General features: G+C 39.5%; 1 protein-coding gene across 1 annotated transcript in view; it reads left to right on the top strand.

The window, feature by feature from the left end:
* Positions 1–25,852, top strand: part of CSMD2 (CUB and Sushi multiple domains 2) — a 795,888-nt gene that overhangs the window by 431,204 nt on the left and 338,832 nt on the right. The window contains exons 6-7 of the mRNA XM_058195470.1: positions 8,124–8,236; positions 17,301–17,378. Coding sequence (XP_058051453.1) covers positions 8,124–8,236; positions 17,301–17,378 — 191 coding nt within the window. The remainder of the gene's footprint in view (positions 1–8,123; positions 8,237–17,300; positions 17,379–25,852) is intronic.

The raw sequence follows: 25,852 nt of genomic DNA, 5'->3' as shown, positions 1-25,852 counted from the left end.
CCTGTGGCTTTTAATCTTGAAGAACAACTTGACCTAATTACTTGTTTCCATTGCCGAGGTCCAGCCCTACTGGGAATTCTTTCATCCTGCTGGTAAAATAAGAAAAGGGTGGGCAAAGAGAAGATTCTTCCCTATGTTTTATTAAAGAGGGCTGCCTAAAATAACATGTTTTCAAATTAAGGGCCAACTCTTCATCCCTTGAGATAATTAGATTGGAAGTTCAAAAGAAAAGTTTAAATGGAGAGAAGAATTGAATATGGTTAACAAAAGGATGGTGAAGGATTGTTAAACATTCCTGACCGCACAGGAGAAGACTCTTCTGCCCCGTCTATGTGAGGCAATTTTCATATTTAATGAGCTTTGCAACATCTCTGTGGAATAACACTTGCAGGCTTTTTTCACCAAGATAATTCTTTTTTTCCTCGGAAGCAACATGAAGTTGGTATAATATTAAGCCTCAGATATCTTTATTTATTTATTTTTGAGGTGTGACAGATCAGTCAGAGTGATTTTCACTCCTTTCAGCTGCCTCTCGCTTTTGGTCCTTTTCCCCATGTATTATTTCTTTATTCAGAGTCATGTGTTTTTCTGTGCTTCTTCTGGAAAACTTGATTGTGCTGTCCTTTCCCTAGGGTTTCAGTAACACGAACCTCATCAAGGAGGTTATGCTGAGGGAGAAGAACTGGCCTAAAGTCACTCATTGATCATTGGAGTTGAAGGGGAAGCTGAATGTCAGCTCGGTTTCGGGAGCTCATCCAGTATTCCACACTGAAGATAGTTCTCCCGCTTCCCCCTTATAATAATCATGTGAGATGGATTCAGCTGAGAAAGAGACTTTGTCCAAAGCCTGTCCATTGATTTGAACTTGAAGTGATGGTTGGATGGGAAGACTGCAAACATGAATGGAAGCAGTAAAGAGAAAGGAGGAAAAGTAGGGAGTTGAAGAAATGAATTTCTCATGTGTGGAATCAAAGTAATGAGACAAGAAAGGAACAAAATATTCAGAGGGAACATATTTGCAAATATGCAAAATCTGGAAAAAAAATTACATTTTTTAATCTACCCACAGTATTGGCAACCAACCAGAAGTAATTAGGGAAGCAGAATGTTGAAATAGGATTTTCACTCAGCTAATCCAGGAGCTAATAAAATTTTATTGTGAATGTACTGTATCACAAAGGAAATGGTACATGGTGGTAGTGTGTGTGTGTGTGTGTGTGTGTGTGTGTGTGTGTGTGTGTGTGTGAATGTATACTTAGTTATATGTCTGTCTTTTATATTTTAGTTCATGACACAGAAATACATTTTAAACAGAAACTCATTAAAATGTTTCTCCATGTGTGTATATCAGTGGTGTGATTCAAAAATGTTTACTACTGGTTTTGTGGGCATGGCTTGGTGGACATGGTTTGGTGGGCGTGGCAGGGGAAGGATTCTGCAAAATCCCCATTTCCTCCCAATCAGCTGGGACTCGGGAGGCAGAGAATAGGTGGGGGCGGGGCCAGTCAGAGTTAGTATTTACCGGTTCTTCGTACTACTCAAAATTTCTGCTACCGGTTCTTCAGAACTGGTCAGAACCTGCTAAATACTATCTCTGGTGTATATATTTAGAAATTTATTTCTACAACTTGCTTACTTTTAAATAGGATTTATCCATTTCCTTTTTTGTAAGCCAAGGACTGAACTACATGAAAAAAATTAGAGAAATGCAAAATCTAGTTCTGTGCAAATCTACACATGGATCTCAAAAGTATAAATCAGTTCAATTTGCACCAGATTTCACACTGGTCAAATTTCTTCAACATCTTTAAGGTGATTTTGTCTTTATTTTTATATATCTTTTCTGCTCACATCATTAGCTTGTCAAAATGAATAATATGCAACTGATTATCACTCATTAACCATATTCATTAAAAATGATAAGAGCCAAAATCAAAATAAAATCTTAGAATCTCAGAATGATGTAAGTTTACAAATGGCTCAATTTTTACATGGCTTTTCTTAGCAATAAGACCACATGATGAAGTTGCAATTTCAATATGCCTGAACCCATCTCTTTTACTGTCAAAAATCTAACTTCAGATTTTTTGACTTTTTATAGTAGCAAAATATTGGGTGGCCTTAGTCTAAATTAGAATTTTTATTTTCCTGTTGTGTTTCTTGTTACCAAAGCCACACCAGCTGATATAGTGTTCAAGAAAAATCATAGCAAACCACACACTATTCCTAGTATTCAACTTTACTTTACTTGATCTTAGGTATTTGTATCCTGCCTTTATTATTATTTTTACAAATAACTCCAGGTGGAGAACATATCCAACAAATCTTCCTTCTCCAATTTTCTCCACAACAGCAGCCCTGTGAGGTGGATTGGGCTGAGAGAGAATGACTGGCCCAAGATCACCTAGTTGTCCTCCATGGATAATGTGGGACTTGAACTCATAGTCTCCCACTTTCTAGCCAGACCAAAACAAGTCCTCTTATTTTTTATTGATATGTCCATTATGTTACTGAGCATGTTTTACAACTTTGAATGGAATTGTTCATCCCTTGATGTTTCACCAAAATTGCTGTTTCTATGCCAAACATCCTTATTTGTAATTAAGTACTTTCTTATCAGTTGGGCATATAACAATTATTTGAGCACTATAGAAGGCAAATTTGTAGAGGAAAAAAGTAATTGTTATCTTTCAATACACCTTTTTGTTGTGTCTGTCACTGCCTGATCCTTCTCTCCTATCTGTCCTTAGATGGATTTACTCTCTTGACTACACTGAATCTGAATCCTTTAAGCCACAGTCAGTACATTATTTTAACTGACGTTCAGAAAGAGTCTGGTATCATCTTTTGGGATGATCAAACTTTATTAAAAGCCATAAGCTGCTGTGATCTGCAGTTTGTTTCATCAGATCCACATGATTAAACTACCATAAAATGAAAAGTGGAATAGGTATGTGGGATTATTTGTAGGGATTGCTGGTTACCATAACCTAACTCTTCCTTTTTTTTTGAATACATACATACATACAAACATACATACACACATACACACACATAATTATTCAAGTACATATACAGTATATTTCTAATACATTTATAGAACTGTCATGCTAATTTTTAACATACTGTATTTTGGAGACTCCAACTGGTCCAGAATGCGGCTGCACGGGTAATAGAGGGAGCTACTCGAAGCTCCCATATAACACCTCTCCTGCGCAAGCTGCACTGGTTGCTGGTGGTTTCCGGCTGCAATTCAAGGTGTTGGTTACCACCTTTAAAGCGCTCCATGGCATAGGACCAGGCTATTTACGGGACCGCCTGCTGCCACCAATAGCCTCCCATCAACCTGTGCGCTCCCACAGAGAGGGTCTCCTCAGGGTGCCGTCAGCCAAACAATGTCAGCTGGTGACCCCCAGGGGGAGAGCCTTCTCTGTGGGGGCACCTACCCTCTGGAATGAACTGCCTCTGAGGTTACGCTTACTCCCCAACCTCCGGACCTTCTGACGCGATCTCAAGACCTTTTTGTTTCACCGCGCAGGTCTGGCGTAATGTAATATGATTTTTAATTGGGGTTTTATTATTGTTTTATTACTAATTTTAATGGGGTTAGCCAAATTGAATCAGATTTTTAAAATTGTTTTTAATTTTATTGATAATATTGATAATATTGTTTTATGTTGGCTGTAAACCGCCCCGAGTCCTTCGGGAGAAGGGTGGTATAGAAATCAAATAAATCTAATCTAATCTAATCTAAATCTGTATAATTGAGTCCCACATTTCAATAATATTTGTCCATACAAAGTTTATATCTACATGCAATGCACTCATAGATAGCAAGTGACTAACATTTATTTTTTATTTATTTATTTATTTTGTCATAACAGTATATATAAGCATTGACATGTAACAAGTATATAATATATAAGCATATATATAAACATAAGTATGTAATAACTATATTAATTAGATAATGAAAGGGAATAATAGGACAGGAATGGTAGGCACGTTTGTGCTCTTATGCACGCCTCTCTTATGATTATGATGAATCTTATGATTCATCATAATTATATTATTATTATTATTATTATTATTATTATTATTATTATTATTATTATTATTATTATTATTATTATTATTATTATTATTATTATTATTATTATTATTATTCCTCCTCTCTGCTGACATTGTATAATTTCTGTGTTTATGAACCTGAGTGTAGAGTTTGTTTCTGGTATGCCTAGGCGTGTATCAAAAATCCCTTAATACATTTATGATCTGCATCTGTTTTGTGCTAGCATCTCATCGAGCTTAACCAAAGTTGAGGAAATCAGCTGAATATATTCTGAGTGAAGGTAGCAGCCCTCAGAATGAGGATGAAAACAGTACCTTGGACAGTTCCAATCAAGCCAGATACAAATTCTTCTGTCCTAGGATGACTGTTTTCACACCAGGAAGCAAAACCCAGGTGAATATTTTGATAGGTTAGCAAATCAAGGAACACTGGCTAGACTCTGAAATTTTGGAAATTTCCTTATTTTAATGTAGTTGAAACAACGATCACACAAACCAAGAGCAGTAAAATATCCCTTAGCAAAAGGTGAGGTGAGGAAAAGGGCTGAAGGTTATATATATGTGTAGAGTGCATGTCTTGGTATTTAATGTTTCATTGCTATCCATTCATTAGTTCCTTTCATGCTAATCTAGCCATCATGAATGGCTAAATAAGGAGACATGAGAAATAGAGAGTGAGCCAGCTATCCAGTATGGTATAGTGGTTCAGATCAGGGACAGGTTCCAAAACCTGGCGCAATTGGTTCGCTTGTGGGTGCTCACGCTCGCAATGCTTCTGCACATATGCAGAAGTGTCTGGGTGGGTGGGCCGCCACCGCTACCGGTTCGCTCAATAACTGGTATTAGACATCCTTGTAGAGGCCCAGGTCTTAAATGATGCCTCATTGGTGAAAATTGACTGGGTAAATTGATCGTTTTATTTATCAGTATGCATATGATCTATCTATCTATCTATCTATCTATCTATCTATCTATCTATCTATCTATCTATCTATCTATCTATCTATCTATCTATCTCTACCTAATTACGTATGTACCAACCTACATGTGTATGTTCTGTATTTATATTTTATATTACTGTTTCAATGTTTGTATTATCTAGATCAGAGGTCTCCAACCTGGGCAACTTTCAGCCTGGTGGACTTCAAAGCTGGCTGGGGAATTTATTTATTTATTTTGTCAAACAAAAATATATATAAGTATAAGCATGAAATAACCACACAAAATGAATACAACCAAAGGGAACATTAGGACCGGAACTGTAGGCACGCTGGTGCTCTTATGCTCACCCATTAATTCTGGGAGTTGAAGTCCACCAGGCTGAAAGTTGCCCAGGTTGGAGACCTCTGATCTAGATTGTTAATTTTAAATTCTTTTCTCCTCTATTGCATATGTGTAGCCTGACCAAACCCCTTAGCATAGTTTAACATTGTCTTTTAGCCAAAATTCTTCATCTGTAACTACCTTTCCTAATTATCTTGATACTATTAATTTAGCTTTTTGTGTATTTGAATGCTCATTTCCTTGTAACTGGTTAAGGACTGCAACAAAATTATTTCATTTCATTTCCATTTGGGCCCATTCCTCTCAGCTTCCCTCACAGGAGTGTTGTGAAATAAAAGGGTGGTAGAGCTCTATTTAACTGCCTTGTGGTCCTGAAAAATTCACAGGATATAAATCTAACAAAGACCGTCATGATGCTTACAATAGTAACAATAATAGCAATAGAATTATTACATTCTATTCAAAAGGAGAATATAGGACATTTCTTTCCATCAATTATCATCTTTGCAAACACCTACTTTTTAATTCTATTCTTATAAAATAGAACTGTTCTCAGAAGGCAAATAGCAGATAACTAATGTGACACTGTCTCTAATAAAATGTCTGAAATGGACTTTGGTTAAAAGTAATTGGATTCTATAATAGCTCTTATCATGTTAATGTTGTTTCAACTGCTCTAGTTAAGGCCATTAATTTTGCTCTCATATATCTCCCTTTTCAAGGATGTCTGTGAATATTAGGTAAACATTTGTTTCTGATAGAATCCATAATGATTTGTCCAAGACATTTTCCTTTTATTGTTAACTCCCATCTCCAATTATTCCCTGAAATTTAATTTTTGAAAAAGAATAGTATCACATATGTTAATAGAAGAGTTTCTTATTTAATTGGATTCATAAATAGGGAGTTAATACTGTACAGTGCTTAGAAATTCCCACTGCCATTTCAGAGCTCCCAAATTGATCCATGACAAATGTTTGGCTGAGTTTTTATGGGCTCTCTGATAAGATTTTATTAGATTGTTTTTCATTTGCACACTTGTTCAAGAAAGAGACGTTCTCTGTTCTCAGAATAACCATCTTTAAAAGCAATGCTGCTTGTGAGCTCTTCATTCTGGCATTCGTGGCCTGAATTTCTTCCCACATTATACATGTAAATGTTTATAATGGTTTAGATGTAGGTCAGAATTGAACATGCTTCTTGAAAAAGTAATAAGGATTCTTTACTACAGAAGCCATTTCTTGATTTGAAAGCTGACAACACTGTGGTGATAATCCTTCCCCCCACACACACACCCTGTAGACTTTGACTACTGTAGAAGTTTTAAGTATTTTAAAATTGTAGATTGTCCCAAAGATGCTTTTTCAAGACAACTGGACTTTGATTTCCTTGAAAACATTTTATTTCTCATGTAAGAAGCTTCTTCAGTTCTGAACATTTTCAAGGAAAAACAAAGGGCAGTTGCCTATTAAAAAAACATCTTTGGGACAATCATGACCCGGATGACTGAGAATCTACATAGACAAAAGTATTTCTTTATTTGTGTAATGGTTTTTTCTGTTGTTCTTGTTATATGGCATCCATATTTATGCACATCTAAACAGAATTGTCTATGGATTTAGTATCTTTTGCAGGAAAATAGTGGGCTGTGGTGATTAATTAGATTCAATTCTTTTAAATATTTACTAAGATGGTGATAAAATAAGAACAGACTTACAGAATTGTTTGCTCTCCAGTTTTCTGAGTTATTGACTGTTTTTAAGTCCTAGAAAAAATGGCAAATTCCTTTCTTAGATAAACCTTGTAGAAAGGATGGATAACTGCTATTGAAAATTAAAGTAGGAAGTATAAATTATGGAAACACCATTAACATTTTTCTGGCATCTCTTTTAAAGTTAAAGTGTCTAACACTACTAAAGTTAAGGTATCTAATATTTCTAATGTTAATTGAATAGAGAGCCATTTTGACATAGTGGTAAAAACAACAAGCTAGATACCAGGAGATCCTGAGTTCTATCCTGCCTTAGGCCCAACTCAGCTGGATGATTCTTGGCCAGACACTCTTTCGCAGCCCTAGGAAGCAGGCAATGACAAACCATAATAAAATCTTGCCAAAAGAATGGCAGGCATTTCTGCAGGCAATCGCCAGCAGTCAAGGCTGACTCAAAGGCACACCACCCACCCACTCACACCCACACATTCACACTCACACACACTAATGGCAAAGCTTTGCTACAAAAGCCCATAGTTCATCTGAGCAGAATATACCATACCATCCATTTTAGATAGATTTGAAAAGAAAAGAGATCACTGTGGACATTTTGAGAAGCAATACACATGCTTTTATTTCTCCCTTTGCTGTTGCCAACCATCATTGCTTTCCAGAATGTCCTTTGCTGATATGACAAGATAGCAGGGCAGCATTCTAATTATCTGTGGTGACAGAGAAGTATAAACAGTTTAATTTCTGTGCCTTTGAAGTGGGGAGGCAATTTCACTTGATGGAGCACTAATCTGGCGGCAGAAATTAGATCTGCATAAAAATCACGATTGGATTTAAATTTTTGTTTCTTTTATATTGTAAGTCTGTACTTGTATCGCAAGATACAAGGGTAAATAATGGGCTGCAGTTTTATTTGCATCTCAAGGACATTTGAAACGTGGTTGCAAGAGGAGCTCCTTATGCATCTTCATAGAGGCGACTCTTTTTTAAAAAAAATGTCTGTGGCTATTTCTGTTACCTTCTCTCTTTTTTTTCCTCTTTGCAGGTTTACAGGAACGAACCTTCCTGCTCCTGTGATCAGCAGCAAAAACTGGCTTCGACTTCACTTTATGTCCGATGGGAACCACAGACAGAAGGGTTTCAATGCCCAATATCAGGGTAAGTTGCAAGATCCTGACTAACCTCTAACGCTGCCCTGTTTGAAATTGTTCCAACTACCATAATTCCTAAAATGGGTTGCAGATGTAGATGGTAATTTTCTATTTTATTTATTTTCCTTCTCTATGTTTCTCGTGTGCATTGACTAAAATATTGGGACAAACTGTACAAATGTCAGCATGAGAAATTACTATTCCAGCAGCTGTATGCACTCGGTGGATGTGGTTGGTGACTTAATAATATAGAAAAACTGCATGCGCTTGTCCCCTCTTACAATTGAGAGATGGGGTAGAAAATGAATAATACTCATTTGTACACATCCTTCCTAATACTCAAATTATATATGTAATTTTTGAAATAAAAACTGCATTTCAAAACTCGGAGAAATGTGCAGCTAAAAAAATAAGACTCATATCCCAATCCATTAGTTTGGATATTGCAAATTTTGTTGGTTTCCTTAAAAATAATCAATACACATTTTTCAGTAGCCTATTTCTAATACCATACCAGGATTCCTCCTACGCTGTGTTTTTCTACTGCATTCTTGAAAAGAGATTAATTCAGTTTGACATTTATGCACGCGTAAGAAATTTTGATACAGCCAGTATGTTATGTTCGGGTATTGACGAGGCAGGAGACCAGGTTAGTGACAACAGCTCTTTAATATAGTGTGACCCAGCAACTCTCTGGAGAAAAACCTCTCCTTATATACACTTCAGCCTGAGGCTGCAACCAATCAGGAACGAGATATTTCCCGCCTAAAACTCCCGCCAAAACTTACAGTAATACATTACACTCCTTCCCTCCCAGAAGGCACTTTGCCAATATTTGCATATTACTTTTCTACGTAGTCCTGCAGGTACGTGGGGCGTCTCCTGACTCTCCCGGACCTGCGCAGTTCACTTTCTGGAGTTGAGTCGAGCTTGCCGGAGGGACTTTTCGTTCCTCTGAGCTCCTCCTCCCGGCCACCCGGCCCTGGATTATTCGCCGGCTCGGACCTGCTGTCCTCTCGAGGGGCCTGAGGGTGTCGCTGGACCTCGCCTGGCTCAGATAAGTCTCTGTTTGGTTCTATGCTTTCTGTTTGTTCTCGGCTCCAGTCAGCTGTGGGGTTAATTAAATCATAGTCAGGGCTGTCTCGCCTAATTCTGCCTTATCGCTCAATCTGTTTCTTAATTGATCTATGTGGCGCCTCCAAACTCTGCCATCGTCTATTTCCACTAGATACGATTTGGGGCCCGTTTTGTCTATGACTATCCCCCTCTTCCAGTTTGGGCCGTCGCTATAATTATGGGCCCACACTGAGTCTCCTATGTTTAATTCCCGGAGTCTATCTGGTTTTGTTTTGAACCCGTCCTGCACGTAGTTCGGGTGTAGCCGGTCTAGCGGGCACCTTAGCTTCCGCCCCATTAATAGCTCGGCTGGGCTGCGGCCGGTGGCCACACAGGGGGTCCTGTGTTGGACGGTTAGGAATGCGTCGATTTGTGCCTGCCAGTCTCCGGGCTGCTTCGTGATAGCGCTTCTTTGCACTCGAACAAAGCGTTCAGCAGGGCCGTTCAGCGCAGGGTGGAACGGCGCTGAGAGGGCATGTCGGATGCCCTCTTCAGCCAGGTACCCTTCAAATAATGCTGCAGTGAACTGTGGGCCGTTATCGGACACGAGGGTGTCCGGTAGCCCGTGCGTGGCGAAAAGGTGTTTTAGTGCTGAGATGACAGCTCCCGCGGTTGTGGATTTCATTAGGATGATCTCCAGCCATTTGGAGAATGCATCCACCACAATTAGAAATGTTTGGCCGTGGAAGGGCGGCAAAATCAATGTGTATGCGGGACCAAGGGCCTTGGGGTTTCTCCCACTCCAACACTGGGGCCGTGGGTGGTAGTGGTCTGGATTCCTGACATACCTGGCATCGGCCAACCCTGTCACCGATTTCCTGTCCATTAGGGGCCACCAGACATAGCTCCTGGCTAGCCCTTCATCCTTACAATTCCTGGGTGACCCTCATGCAGTAGTTCCAGGACTTTTTTCCTCACCTTCTCTGGAACTACCACCCTATCCCCCCAGAGCAGGCACCCCCCTTGCACAGACAATTCCCCTCTTTTCTTTACAAATTCTCTAAACGGTCGCCCGGTAGCGGCCATCCCTTTGAACCCAACCGATTACAGTTCTTAAGACAACGTCCGGTAGGAGGCCCGAGCCACTTCCTGCGATGTGACTGGCCCAGAGTCCCAAGAGTCAATTAGTAGAACGGGGTGCCGGAGTAGGGTCCTCGATTTCCCGGGTAATGGGCATCTGCTCAGTGCGTCCGCATGCCCCAGCTCTTTTCCGGTCGATGCTGTAGTTTGTAGAGTAGGCGGCCAAAAGATAGTCCATCTGGTCAGCGGGTGATAGTGCCACTGGCGTTGGGCGGTCGCCAGCCAGTAAGCCCAATAGTGGTCTGTGGTCAGTGATAATGTCAAAGTCTCCCAAAACGTATTCGTGAAATTTTTCACCCTGACACTATTAGAGCCTCCCTATCTAGCTGGCTGTAATTTCTCTCAGCCGGGACATCGTTCGTGAGTAGAACGCTATAGGGGCTTCTGTGCCGTTTGGGAGTCTGTGGCTAAGTACAGCTCCTACTCCATAGGGGACGATCACAAACCAATACTAACGGCAGCCTGTTGTTGTATTGTATTAACAGGCTATCGCTTGATAGCAAACTTTTACTGCCTCAAATGCCCTATTCTCTGACTTCCCCACGACCAAACTGTGTTTTTCCAAGCAATTTATGCAGCGGTTCAGCAACGGTTGCCTTGTCTTTTAAAAACACGGCGTAAAGTTTACCAGACCCAGGAAAGCCTGGAGTTCTGTCTTGTTTTTGGGTGCTGGGGCTCTCTTTATCGCCTTGACTTTGCTCTCAGTGGGGTGAATCCTTTTTGTCTATTCTATAACCCAGAAATTCACAGATTCGACCCCTATCTGACACTTGCTTGCTTTAACTTTTAATCCTGCCGTCCTAAAAATGGCCAAAACTTTCCTTAATCGCTTCCCCAGTTCTCTTAAATCTTCCCCTGATACCAACACATCATCGAAATAGGGCACGACTCCCGGTAACCCTTGTAGGAGTCGCTCCATCAAATTTTGGAATAGCCCCGGGGCCACACTCACCCCAAACTGTAACCGGGTGCACTTAAAGGCACCCCGGTGCGTTACAATGGTCTGGGCTTCCGCTGTGCTAGCATCTACGGGTAGCTGTTGGTAAGCTTGTGCCAAGTCTAATTTGGCGAAAACTTGTCCGTGCCCTAGTGAGTGCAATAAGTGTTGCACTACTGGAACTGGGTAGGCGCTCTTTTGCAATGCTTTGTTCAAGGTAGCCTTGTAATCGGCACAAATTCTTATGGACCCGTCTGGTTTCATAGGGTGACGATTGGCGTCTCCCATTTGGCATGGTCAACTGGCACTAGTATCCCTGGCTGACTAATTTATCTAACTCTTTGTCGATTTTAGGTTTGAGTGCAAAAGGAACCCTCCTTGCCTTTAACCTAATGGGAGCTATTTGGGGTCTAAATTGAAGGATATAGGGGTCCCTTATACTTGCCTAAACGGTCCTCGAATCGTCTGCGAATTCCTCCATTAGGCGTTTGCAGGTTGCATCCGCTCGGTGGACGCCAGTCACCCCATTCCCAACGCCCGGAACCAGTCTAGCCCCAGCAAACTTGGCAAGGTTCCTCGACTAACGTGATGGGCAGGGTCTTTTCGTATGTTCCGTGCTTGACCTCGACGGTCGTTGTCCCTCGAACAGGGATGCGGTTGCCCTGGTAATCCTGCACCCGGGCCGTTGTTTCTGTAGCTTGCGCTTTGCGATGTCGGCAAGGCTTTCACAAAAGTGTCCCAGGACATGATTGTGATGGCGGATCCTGTGTCTACTTCCAGCCGGCACGGTACGCCTTCAATTGTTGGGTTAGTGAAGATCTTTTCTTCGATGCGGGTAGTTGCGTGGTCTATGGTAACAGTCATTCGGTTTGACTTCGCTCTTTCTTTCCTGTGTCGCGGGTCGCCTTGCTGATCTCGCGCTCTGATTGGCTGGTTTGAAATTTCGGCGGGAATGTGGGGTTTGCATCTCTGACTCAGAGCCGCTCTGATTGGCCGATTTGAATTTTCGGCGGGAAGGTTGGGGTGCTCGGCAGACTTGGGCCAGGTGCCCCTTTCTCTCACACCGCCGGCAAATGGCGTCCCTGAACTTACATCTTTGGCGCTGATGTCGCCCCACAGCTTCCGCATTCCTCCGGGTCTTCCTTGTCGATTTTCCGGTGTAGTGGACTTCTTCCTCCTCTTCGCTGGTTGACTCACGATAGGTTTCTTCGTGGTGGACTGTGCTCGGCTTTGCGCCCGCCATCGGCGTGAGTCGCTTTTGCAAGGTGTCTGCTGCATGGTTGGACATCTCATGGGCTCTGGCTTCGTCCAGAGCGTTTGCCAATGTCAGGTTGCTCTTGGCTAGCAACCGTCTCCTCAAACGGATGTCTCTGACCCCCCGTATAAGTTGTTCCAGCAGCTCTTCGTCCAGATCGCGGTACTCGCAATGCTTGGAGGCTTGTCTCAGGGCTGCCATGTAGTCGCTGATAGACTCGCCTTCTTGTTGCCTTGCCTCCCCAAACTCGTACCCTCGAGCGTATTTGGACGGGGCGGTGCGTGATTCTTCAGGAGGGTCTGAAGGGTCTGCCACGACACGGAGTGTAGCGGTGTTGGCTCCGCCAGGGCTTCTGCGACGGCGATGACTGCGGACCCACAGTGGCTTATGAAGTAAGCCCGTTTGCGGTTGTCGGAGACTCCCTGTAACTCGTTTGCCTCCAGGAAACTTTCGAAACGGGTCATATATATTCCCCATGTTTCCTGGGCAGGGTCAAACGGAGTGGGTGGCGTGTAGCCGGTCATCGCTGCATTCGCTATCACCTTGCTGGGTTTGATTCTCGTAGTGAGTTCAGCTCTGTTCTGGTGCTCTGCCTCAAAATCCCACCTTCGTCGCCAATGTTATGTTCGGGTATTGACGAGGCAGGAGACCAGGTTAGTGACAACAGCTCTTTAATATAGTGTGACCCAGCAACTCTCTGGAGAAAAACCTCTCCTTATATACACTTCAGCCTGAGGCTGCAACCAATCAGGAACGAGATATTTCCCGCCTAAAACTCCCGCCAAAACTTACAGTAATACATTACACAGTATATAATTGCACCAAGTTTACTTACTTCCAGTTCTGTGTCAGAGAATAAATAATCCTGGCATTCTGGGAGAAAATGAAAGACACAGGAGCAAACAGGTGTCAAACACCAGTAGCAAAGAAAAGAGGCTTAATAGAGGGTTTGAATTATTGTGCAATACCATTACTTTCACCTGCTAACTAACTAATGCTTAGGTCAGCCAATGCAAATTAGAGTCCAACTTGGAAAGGAAGATGTTCAAGGTGGTTTCAAAAAAGGCTGAGGAACAAGATAGAATGGAATGGAATGGAACAGAATGGAATGGAATTCTTTATTGGCCAAGTGTGATTGGACACACAAGGAATTTGTCTCTGGTACATAAACTCTCAGTGTATATACAAACAACAAGTGATGATGTATGCTGTATAATTGAAAAAGAAGAATAATTCCAAAAATAAATCAATGTCTACTTCATTGATTACAGAAAGGCTTTTGTTGTCCATGCTATGTTAGATGATCTCTATATTAGATATGTTAGATGTTTGGTTCTGCAACCCAACAAGAAAAACACAGACTTCAGAGGATAATTAGAACTGCAGAAAAAATAATTGCTACCAACTTGCCTTCCATTGAGGACCTGTATACTGCACGAATCAAGAAGAGGGCCGTGAAAATATTTGCAGATCCCTCGCATCCTGGACATAAACTGTTTCAACTCCTACCCTCAAAACGACGCTATAGAGCACTGCACACCAGAACAACTAGACACAAGAACAGTTTTTTCCCGAAGGCCATCACTCTGCTAAACAAGTAATTCCCTCAACACTGTCAGACTATTTACTGAATCTGCACTACTATTAATCGTTTCATAGTTCCCATCACCAATCTCTTTCCACTTATGACTGTATGACTATAACTTGTTGCTGGCAATCCTTATGATTTATATTGATATATTGATTATCAATTGTGTTGTAAATGTTGTATCTTGATGAACGTATCTTTTCTTTTATGTACACTGAGAGCATATGCACCAAGACAAATTCCTTGTGTGTCCAATCACACTTGGCCAATAAAATTCTATTCTATTCTATTCTATTCTCAGAGGTCCTTTCCTATCCTTAGACTGTATGATTTGAAATTCCCTATTCTCATTATATCCTGTGCCAATCTTTTTCTTTCCCCTCCATTACTTTTTTGGCCATTAAAGCACATGGTTCAGTAAACAGCAGTGTGTTAGGAAGTCTAAAATTCTGAAATAATTCCTGCCCCCCACATGTATGTATGTAGCTGATTTTCTAAATTGGTTTGAAGGAAAAATGGGGCTCCAGCCTCATCTTTGGTTGAGGGTAATGACTAACATCAGACTGATGAAAACAGAACTTCAGCCTCACAACAGAAGTTTCACCACTTTGTATATGTGTTCCAATTTTGCATGCTTGTTGACAATGGGCAGAGCTTATGGCACAATGCCATACTGATGCTTCTATCTTTCTGACGAAACCACCAAGATCCTGCTGATGCTCCTGGGTTACTTCAAAATCTGAATCATAATTGGAAAGGATCCCACTATTTTCACAAGCTAGGGCAGTGATGGCAAACCTTTTCGACACCAAGTGCCCAAACTGGAACATGCGTGCGCCGGAGTGCCAAAAACCCAAAGACCAGGTGGCTGGTGCACATACTGGCTTTGGGTTTCTAGTGCTCCGGCACACCCAAAGACCAGGGAGCCAGTGCGAATGTGCACACAGGAAACCCAAAGACCAGGGGGCTGCCGCACACATGTGTACCAGCCACCTGGTCTTTTGGTTTCTGGTGCTCCGGCATCCATGAAGACTAGTTGGCTGGTACATATGCATGTGATGGAAACCGTAAGAGCAGCTGGTGACATAGAGGGCTCTGCGTGCCACCTCTGGCACGCGTACCATAGGTTCACCATCACGGAGCTAGGGCAATGGGCACGCTCTCCCCTAAAAGTCTCTTGGTGTTCAAATAGATTCTTTTGCACACCCCACACCAAAGCCCGGAGAAACATATTAAAAAAATATAACTAAATGAAAGTTAGGTTTTATCCATATTACCTTTTGCATGTCCTTGCCCATTCTATGGAAGGAATTCTGTGGTGCCTTTTAGAGGGATGAGTATGGTTATTGCCCAAAATTACATTTTGCAGACCACCGATATTACTTTGTTCTGTTAAATACAGATACGTATTACTGTAATTCAGCCAATGTTCTTCTCTCATAATAGTAAAAACAATCGAGTTAGGAACTTTATGAATCATCTTTCACATTTAATATGTTGAGCTATTGAGTCATAATCTTTCAGTTGAGCATTGCGTTGTAGATAGGATGTTGCTGAATTAAAAATAAAAGAAGAGGGAAATCAGTCATGATTAGTGCTGTGCTATTAAAATACACCTGCTTGAATCATGCCTTTTAAAAAAAAGTTTTAAAAAATGATGTGAAGTAAAGATTTTTGCTATAATTTCCTCTCTGATTAAGGCAAATGTCAGAGGTTTGTAATCCAGTGATTTTGGTAAACAGCCTTTTTTCCTCCCCACAGACATAATATTTAAGTGTTTGCTATAAAATATAAGTTTCCGAGGAGTGGAAGTACCAGAGGATGTAAGGGATTAAGAACAAATGTTTTATTGTTACTTTTTAAAGACTTCTGGTTATTTTAAAGGCATTACTTATTCTTAAGAAAGACAAATGTTTGACATTTCAAAAGCAAACAGTAGAGGTTGAAGTTATAAGTATTTGAGGATTGATTATTCTTGATCCTTCCACTTTCTACTCACCTTTCCGAACTTTTTCAGAAAGCCAGAGTTAGTAGCCATTTCAGTCCTTAGTTTCTGTTTTGTGATCCATTTTTTATTACTTTCCCCTAATTAGCTCTTATTCTTAAGATTGCTAAATTTCATAATATTTCATTGAGCTCACTCAAAGAACCCACTGCAGATGAAATGAGAATGTTACAGCCTTATCATAGTTAATATTAGTGTTGGTAGCTTCTTATGTTTCATTGATCAGATCTCAAGATTTTCCATATATTAATTTATGGAGGATTGCAATCAGTGGTGGGTTTCAAAATTTTTTACTACTGGTTCTGTGGGCGTGGTTTGGTGGGTGTGGCATGACGTGGCTTAGTGGGCATGGCTTGGTGGGCATGGCAAGGGAAAGATACTGTAAAATCTCCATTCCCATCCCACTCCAGGGGAAGGTTACTGCAAAAATCCCCATTTCCTCCTGATCAGTTGGGAAGGCAGAGAATAGATGGAGGCAGAGAATAGGCAGAGAATAGATGGAGGTGGGGCCAGTCAGAATTTTTACTACCGGTTCTCAGAACTACTCAAAATTTCCACTACTGGTTCTCCAGAACTGGTCAAAACCTGCTGAAACCCACCTCTGAATTGCATGTGTTTAGGCAAATGAGGGATACCATGATGTCAATAGTAAAAGAAAACTATTTGAAATGTATATTCCTTTGGTTTGTATTTTGATGCATGTGTGAGAGTAAAATAATTTGTTGTGCTTGAATTTTTAATATTCAATATTTAATATTCAAGCACATTGTGCTTTAATTTTTAAATATTTTATATGTTCTGAAATGGTATATCCATTATAGCATTTCACCCTGCACCTTTTTGTGTTTAATAGGGAACTTTCATGGTTGATTTATATGAAAGTGATTTGTTGGCATTGTTTGGAGAAATGGAAAACTGGTCAATCAATGAACTGTCTTGTTAATTGTCAAGTCATTGACCGAGATGGGTGGCCATAGAAATTGAACAAACACATATATACATTGCAAAGAATTAACTGGTCAGGTGAAATGCCTTCTCTCCTTATAGCTTCTCTTTTGTTGAATCTTCTTCTCTTTCATTCCCTTTCCAGTCAAAAAGCAAATGGAGATTAAGTCCCGGGGCGTGAAATTGATGCCAAGTAAAGACATGAACCAGAAGACATCTGTGTGTAAGTTTCAACCACCATTGCATGTTGAGTGAGACTTAGCACCTTGAACATCCCATATGACTTTCCAGCAATCACCAGAATGATGTCACTCTTTTTCAGAATGGTAATGCTTGTTCTCCCCTCCTACCCTACATTATTGCCTCACCTGCTCCGTTTAGTGCTCTGTTTGCAAACACATACTAACTCTGTAAGGGATGCCTGTGTAGGAGTGTGTGTATATGTGTGAGTCCACACCTGTGCACAGTGGAATGGACCATATGCTGTATATATTTTTAGGAGTCCTTTGCAGGACTGCAGGGATCTTGATTTCTCATCTATATGCCATGCACTCTACTAAGTAATTCAAACAGAAACAGATACATGCTTGACAAGCACAAATGTCAGTAAGCTTGGGTCAATTGTTCAGAAACAATCAACAAAGGAAAAACAATAATCTAAAACATGGTCAGTTTTATTTTCCTTTCCTGGTATATTAAATGTCATTGTGCCTATCCACTGCACATTTTCTTAGGAAAGAAACAGTAACTTCAATAAGAAGACATTCTGGAGATCTATGTGTTTATACAAACACAGACACAAACAGATCTCTAGGATCATTTGCCTTATTGGTAATTCTGTACTTGAGAATATAGAACATAGAACTGGGCAAGTCACAATAGTGCAGAAATTGAGCAGAACTGTGTAGTCTTTTTGAGGATACTAAGAGTAAAAGGGGAAGCCTGTTTGCATGAATTGTAGAGGCAATGGAAGGCATTTAGGAAGGAACTGGAAGATCTGTAAGCCAGGTTCTTATGTAGAGTTAGCACTTTCCTTCTTGCCTCTTCAATGCTTTAGCCTGATTTTTACATAGAAAGGATCTTTAAGACACTTGTTTCCTGTACACATCTCCAAGTAGCCTTATTTCTATTGGGGGCACATTTCTCACAAACACTGGGTTTACTGCATTTTTTCATTAGGTGTAGAAAACAGTGACCTTTTTTAAGAATGGGAGGAAGACTCTTATTCAACAAACTCAATGAATGTGGACATTCTGGCTCGTTATTCCATCTTGTTCTGCATCAGAGATGAAGAGGCAGTATAAAAAACGAACATGTGTCTTTACTCCTTTTCCAAGTGATCACTTCTGCTCTATTGCTCAGCTCTAATCTTTGACCTGTTGTTGTACAAATAAGTTGTAGATGGTCTGATAATGGAAGAGTTGAGGAGGAGTGAGGAGTTTTCAGCTCTTGGCATTTTCACTGTAGATAACATTTAAAGAACTTGAGAGCTGTTCTTACTGTGTTTAAAAGATATTCTCAAGACACTAAGATATTTCACAGCTCAGATTGTTATATTTTGAACTGTAAACCACCCAGAGTCATTGACTGAGAAGGGCAGCAATAGAAGATGGATGGAGGGATGGATGGATGGATGAACAGATAAATAAATCTAGTCTAGTTCTTTTTTATTTATTCAAGAACCTATCATGGACTTCCAAGACTATTACAAACTGCTGTGTAAACTATTCCAAACAGAAGCATATGTCAGAAACCTTGCAAGTTTGAGAAATGGAAAGGAGAGTTTGAGGTGCATTTAACTACATTTAGGCGTTGATATGAGTGAATAAGTTGGCATTTCCCTTCCTTCAACTCAGATGCCCCACTAGCAGCATTTCAGAAAGGGGCAGGTTCCCCTTAGCATGTTGGTTACATTTGATTTTATGTGCTTTGAATTCCCATATCTCATAAAAGAGACTACTATTACAGCCTGAACATATTAATGGGCATTTTCAATAAAAATTGAAATTGAATAAAGCAGCTTTTCAGTCAAACTATGAGCTTCATGGGTTCAGTGTTTGTTATGGTGCCATAACTCTTCATTTCCTACAAGAATTTCCATAGTATCAAATGGGTATTTCTATGGTAATTTAAAACTTGAGAAAAACAATATCATAATTGTTGTTAATAATCCACCCAGTCAGCTGTGGTTTGTTTGTGTGTATGTGCTTAATATTCCTGTACTAGTTACCCCAATACCAAATACTTCCTTCCTAGAAAAATATAGATATAAAAGTAGATTCCTCTCCTTCAACATGCTTTAACATTGACAGATAACATTTCTGTGATTCTTCCTTTTATCACGTTGCTGTAACCAATTGTGGGACCCATAACTGGTTTTAATTTGGAGGGACAATATTTTTAATCATATGCAGCCTCTTCACCATAGCTCCCGTTGAATGTTTAGAGCCCTCTGGGCAGTTGAGAAGTTCGATATATAAACATAAATAAATAATTATATTGCATTGAATTTAAGCCCTGAATTTTGTAATGAATATCTGACATTTGTAACATACGGAAATGAACTGGTGACCTCAGTTTTGGTCAGATTATAGATTTATTCCTTGCCGTCTATTTCTAAATCACTTTGTTTGGGGAGGGCAGAGGGAGACCCAACATGAAAAATATTGACACAAAATATTGTAGATATTTCTGTGCTATAATTCGGATGGAGAGGAGGGGAGGGAGTGCTGTGCTTTTTTTAGCATGCATACTTTTTGCAAATGACTCTCCATAAAATAAAATGCATTCTAGTTCTTACATAGCATCAAAAACTTCATCATGTTTGTATACAGACCAAATCAATCTCTCTTCTCTCTGCCCCTATTGTGTTCAACGTTGTCATGTTTCTATTGCATCTTGGTATGGCTGAACTGTTGAATCAGCAGAGCATCTTCTCCAACTGCCATCTTTCCAACTGCAGAAGCAATAGTTGCCTTTGATAAGGGAGTTTGTTTTAATTATATACAAAATATTAATTATACACAAAATATTTAATATGCATGTTTCTTTGAGCAGAACTTGCAAGAAAGCAAGGAATCATTTTTTTTTTCATTATGTTGCTAGTAGACTGAGCAAACAAACCAGTGTTTGCTGGAAGTGTGGGAAACTTTAATTTCTAGAAGGGATCCTTGAGAAGCAGTTACGCATAAAGGATGTTAGAGACTTGAAACCAACTCTTTCTCTCCCTACAGAAATTGCAGACACCTGATTCTCACCATTTCTAGTGTAGAAAAAAAATGTCGAAATGTTTTCTCTGATCCACTGGCAACCTGTAGTTTTTTCCTGGTCACATTTTATTACTTCTACCAATATTTCCAGATTGGTGTTGAAAATAAAACAAGCAAATTAAGTCTTGAAGCCTCACATGCTGATGGAAATCATACTTGTGATTTGACCTATAGTAAGATGAGTAATGATCACACTATCTTTGTTTTTGTATTTTTGTAACTCCATAGAGAAGGGTTGTAACTGTTTCTCTTATTGAATTTCTAAAAGTTAATAACACAAGCTTAGCAAAATATAAAATATTTGGTTGACAGAAACTTGCATGCATTTTTAACAGGACAAAAAAATGATGTTGATTTGTTTTCCTAGATACTCCTTTTGAAATGCAACTTTAAAAAGATTATTTGGGGAGTGGCAGGGGAAACAACCTCAATGACTAAAGAATTTTAATCATTTCAGAAAGTGCTTACCAGCTGAGAATAGTTTAAAACCAGTTGAAATGCTTTGCCAACACATTTAGATTAGGATAAATTTGTCTGAGATGGCATCTTAGCCATATCCTGAACGTGATTTGCTTCTGAATCCCTGCAGACAGTTTCTAGAACAGATTGGTTTAAGTTATAGTATTCTTGCATTCTGGCTTATGACATTGAAGAAAACAAAACAAATGTTTAGCAAGCTTATTGCTGTGTTCATAGTAGTTGAAAAATTTAGATTAATAAAAGCTGAGAAGTGAAGACTAAATATGTAACCAACCAGGCTTCGCTTTTTGTGATTTAGAAAACAGCATACTTTGCCTTTTGCCACCTAGCAAATTATTGTTTTTTCCCAAGCCAATGGATTGTTGAAAAGAAATTATATAAAAGGGGTTAGGACTCTGAGCATTCATTTATCTGTCCATCAACATAATAATTCTCCGAATCAGGAACAGACTGAAATGAAAGATTAAACTTCAAAGTGGTCTTGATCAGAGGTGGGCAGCTATGATCTTACAACCTGCAGACTTCCACTCTCAGCCATAGCTGAACCATAGCTCATAAAAGGGCCATAGTTGCCCACTCCTGGTCTGGCTCAAATTGAATGCTGGGGAACAGAGGAATTTAGAAAAAAAATACCAATATATTTTTATTGGGTCACAGCTCAAAATGTTGATAAGTGCTCCATTGTAAGCCAATTCCTGTCTCATCTTATGACCCAGACTGGAGCACTGCAGGCCACCACCCAAGTTTCCCTATATATGCCTGCATGCACACAAGCACCCACAAATAAAATATGTTGTTTGATTGCACAGAAAATTATACAGATGCCTCCTATGTCACTACTGGGGAAAAAATGGTATATCCCCAGCTAATCATTGTTAACACTCCAGAAACTGCTCAGAAATATGGAATTCTGGATGGGCAGCTACTCAAGACAAGTATTTAAAATTCCATATTATTACTCCTGTTAAATATATTATCATCCCTATGATATTATATGAAGGTTCATTTCAGACAGAGCAAAAGTTATTTCAGTCAACATAGTGGAACTTGCTTCATGTATAATTCTCCTCATTTTTCTTTCACAAGAAAATTAAGGTAATGTAAAACATCTGGTCTTAGTTTGTAATACTGGTAATCCTTGACATATGATGACAATTGGGACCAGAACCTCTGTCACTGAGTAAGGCAGTTGCTAAGTGATTCATGCCTGATTTACATCCTTTTTTGATGCAGTTGTTAACCATACAGTTCTTAGCAAATTTGGCTTCTCCCATTGACTTTTCTTGTTGAAAGCCAACTGGGAAAGTCACAAATGATAATCGTGTGTCCCAGGGGCACTGCAACTGTCATTAATCCATGCCAGTTGCCAAATGCCTGAATTTTGACCCCTGTGACTCTGGGGATGCTGCAGTGGTTATAAATGCGAGGACCAGTCATACATCACTTCTGTCAGTGCTGCTGTAACTTCAAATGGTCACTAAACTAATGGTTATAAGTCAAGCACTACCTCTAAGCTTCACTCTTATATGATCCTGGAAACTGAGTCCTCATGAAAGTTAATATACTGCAGTTCTTCCAAAACTGGTTGTCTGAAATTGACTCTGAGTTAAAATAAAACCACCTGAGCATTAGCCTAAGCAGGGGTATCAAACTGCTGACCCACAGACCAGATGCGTCATGTGCAGGCCATGCCCTCCCCAGTTCCATAAAGGGAAAAAACACTGCGATATGTCATGTGATGGCAATGTGACACCATGAGTTTGACACCTGTGGCCTAAAGCTTGCAAATGTCTACTGCAGAGGTGGGTTTCAGCAGGTTCTGACCAGTTCTGGAGAACCAGTAATAAAAATTCTGACTGGCCCCGCCCCTATCTATTCTCTGCCTCCCAAGTCCCAGCTGATTGGGAGGGAATGGAGATTTTACAGTATCCTTCCCCTGCCATGCCCACCAAGCCACGCCCACAGAACCGGGTAGTAAAAAAATTTGAAACCCACCACTGGTCTACTGGAAGCAACTTTTTAAAGTAGGATGTGACTGATTAGCCTGTTGCGGTAACTGCAAGAATTTCCTAAGGATGACAAGTGCTGCTTAATACCATTCTGTATTCAGTGGGATCCTTTTCTGTAAAGGAATGACATTTTTTTTCTTGAAGCTATTGAATTACCCTGGTTATGCTGTCTGCTTTCACTAGATAGGATTTGTTCAAATCTTGGATAGTAGATAAATCAGTTCATTTATTTTTATTTCCTCCCTTCTTTCATTTTTTTTCCTTAGAAAGAACCATTCCATACAATCTCATGCATTCTGGGCAGATCATGTCAAAGTGATTTGGAGGGATTTCTCATCCTATGTATGCATGTGTGAATTTATTTAGAGTGCTGTGAATAATTTCCAAGTTCTTTCAGACAGGGGCGTCTTGTAATATAGGAAAGGACAGGATTCAATGTTGATTTTTGTTTTGCTTCTAAAAAAACTTTTCCTTTGGAAAATGAAATATTTTGGAATGGTTCCATGTCTTCTATATTATCCTACATGTTTCACAGACAATGTGACAGTGCCTATTGTGGTGATGCTACTTTTAGCCTGATTCTGCTTCTTTTGGCAGCATTAATTGTATTTCTATATGAGAATCTGTTTCTGCATTCTGTCTTGATAGGATTAATTCTATAAGACTTACAATTTTTTTTTTTTAAAAAGTGGTGAATAAAAAGTTTTGCTATACTTCATTAAAGAAACTATCTTGTTTCTGGGAAGAAATAGTCTGTTTGTTAGTAACTTGCCCCTTTGACTTTTCGAAGTGTTTTGCTGTATTTCTGCCAGACATTTTTTTTTAAAAATAACAATGTCGGTAATAATAATGGATCAAAGGCAATCTATTTACAATGCGGTTTATTTTCTTTTACATGAAAATGGTGCATTTCCAAACAATAAGGAATTTATTTATCATTCAGTTGATTTTTTAAAAAGAAATCTGAACTAGTTGCAGTAAAAAAAAACAGATCAATGAAAATTCTTTTATCAAGGAAGGGTAGGTATGGTGGGAAGATAATTGGCAAAGATTTGTGTGGTGTGTGAAATAAATTATTGCATCAGACAATGAAACCTTAATTAGTTGCATTTAAAGGCAAGTACAAATTTGTATTGCTTATTTTTTAAGAGGAATAAAATGAATAACTAAATAAAAGCACTCTTGTTTCTGAAGACCTCTGATCTTTGATATTCACATGACCGTATCGGATGGGCGAACTTAACAGACACGTTCTTTAATACCTCTTCATTCATTTGATACTCATATAACCATATTGAGCAACTGTTTTCTCCATTCTTTCTCTTTAATGAATATGGGGCAGGGAGGGTCAACTATTTCCTTGTATTATATATGTCATTTATTGTACCATTACATCATTGTGAGGGCTGCCAGCAGGAACTTTTGAATTATATCTACATGAAGGAGTGGGAAGGAATCAAACATAATAAAATCGCAACATTTTTAGGTGGGATTTGAGTTAGTGAGAATTTACAGTCTGAAATGTTGTGGGTGAAGAATTCTGATATCTACCTACCAGTAGTAGTTTGTTTTAACTTTGCAGACTAAACACCTTCTGGGCATCAACAAAATATGCCTTTAACTGGTCCATATACCTGGACCTGAATCCAAGCTGTTCTGTGATCCTTATTCTGTATTTTCTTTCTGCTGTCAGAGAGAAATATTACTATTATTTTGCTTCATAATGATAAACTCTAGGACTTCTTCCTAATATGAGATTTCTTCAAAGAAGGTGGCTTGTTATTGCTGTGACTGCATTTAACATACTTTAAAAGAAAATACAAAAAATTGTCTAGGGACGGACTAATAATTGTGATGACAGCAACAAGTTTCAATAAAGATTGTATCCCTTTGCTTCTCTATCTGTCCTCTGAAGTTAGCATTTGCACTGGGAGATGTCTAAAATATGGAAGTGCAAGGGACATGAATTAATTTCATTCCATATGCATAAATTAGCTTCAGTAAATGGGGGGTGGGGCTTAATTCTGCAGCAAGAATGGAAAAGGTGAAACTTCAGTCCCATGGGCATTGTCAATTTAGCAATGATTAAAGTCTACCTTTTTAAGAATTATTTAAAAAGATACTGTACATTAATTTGTTCTTCCTTTGCACTGAGCTTCTGCCTGCTAATTATTAAGTTCCCATCTGTTTTCCTCCTTTGAGGTGATTTTAGTGCCGCCAACACTGCATTTGCAGTTGTTAGCAAAGAGATGTTGGATGCAAATATTGGCTCTTGGTTTTGAGCCTTGGGAGACCAAGATTGTTACCTCAATCCTTACTGAGTGAAAAACAGAGCCTACCTGAATGTGAAGGAGCCCTGAAGATGCATGAACCTTTATCCTATGTCTACCTCATCTCCAATACCACTGCAGCCCATAGGTGTTGATAGGCAGATAATAGCAATCGTCCTTGATGCTCTCTGAGCTTGGCTGTTTTCTTGCAGATGCTTCATAGCAAAATTACAATAACAATGGGCCCTGTTTATTTAATTCATCCATGGATCCTGGAAGTGGACAGCAAACCTATTTGGAATTGGCCCTGCAAGTGGCCAGGTTGGTTAAATGCCCCTGTCTCAAAATGATCAGAGAAAAAGACTATAATCAAGGTGAAGTGGAGTTCTCTAAATCTTCTGAACTGTTTATACTGATGTATTATTCTTAGATATGCTTTCATTCCCAGATCCTAGTTTATGTATGATTATAATAAACCAATGTTAATAATGTTAAATTTGGTAACGTACTATTTTTAACTTTTAATTAAATTAATGTAAAAATGTGCTTTAAAAATAGTATCTACAGTATCATATCTTGCTCCTGTATCCAAATTATATGTCCCCAGGTTTAGTTTGTCAATAATGTTTTGTTCTATACTTTTTGCTTCATAATTTACATTCCTCATAA

This window comes from Ahaetulla prasina, chromosome 10 (genome assembly GCF_028640845.1).
Source record: "Ahaetulla prasina isolate Xishuangbanna chromosome 10, ASM2864084v1, whole genome shotgun sequence".
NCBI lineage: Eukaryota > Metazoa > Chordata > Lepidosauria > Squamata > Colubridae > Ahaetulla > Ahaetulla prasina.
The sequence above is the reverse complement of the archived record's forward strand: the minus strand, read 5'-3'. Positions and strand labels throughout refer to the sequence as shown.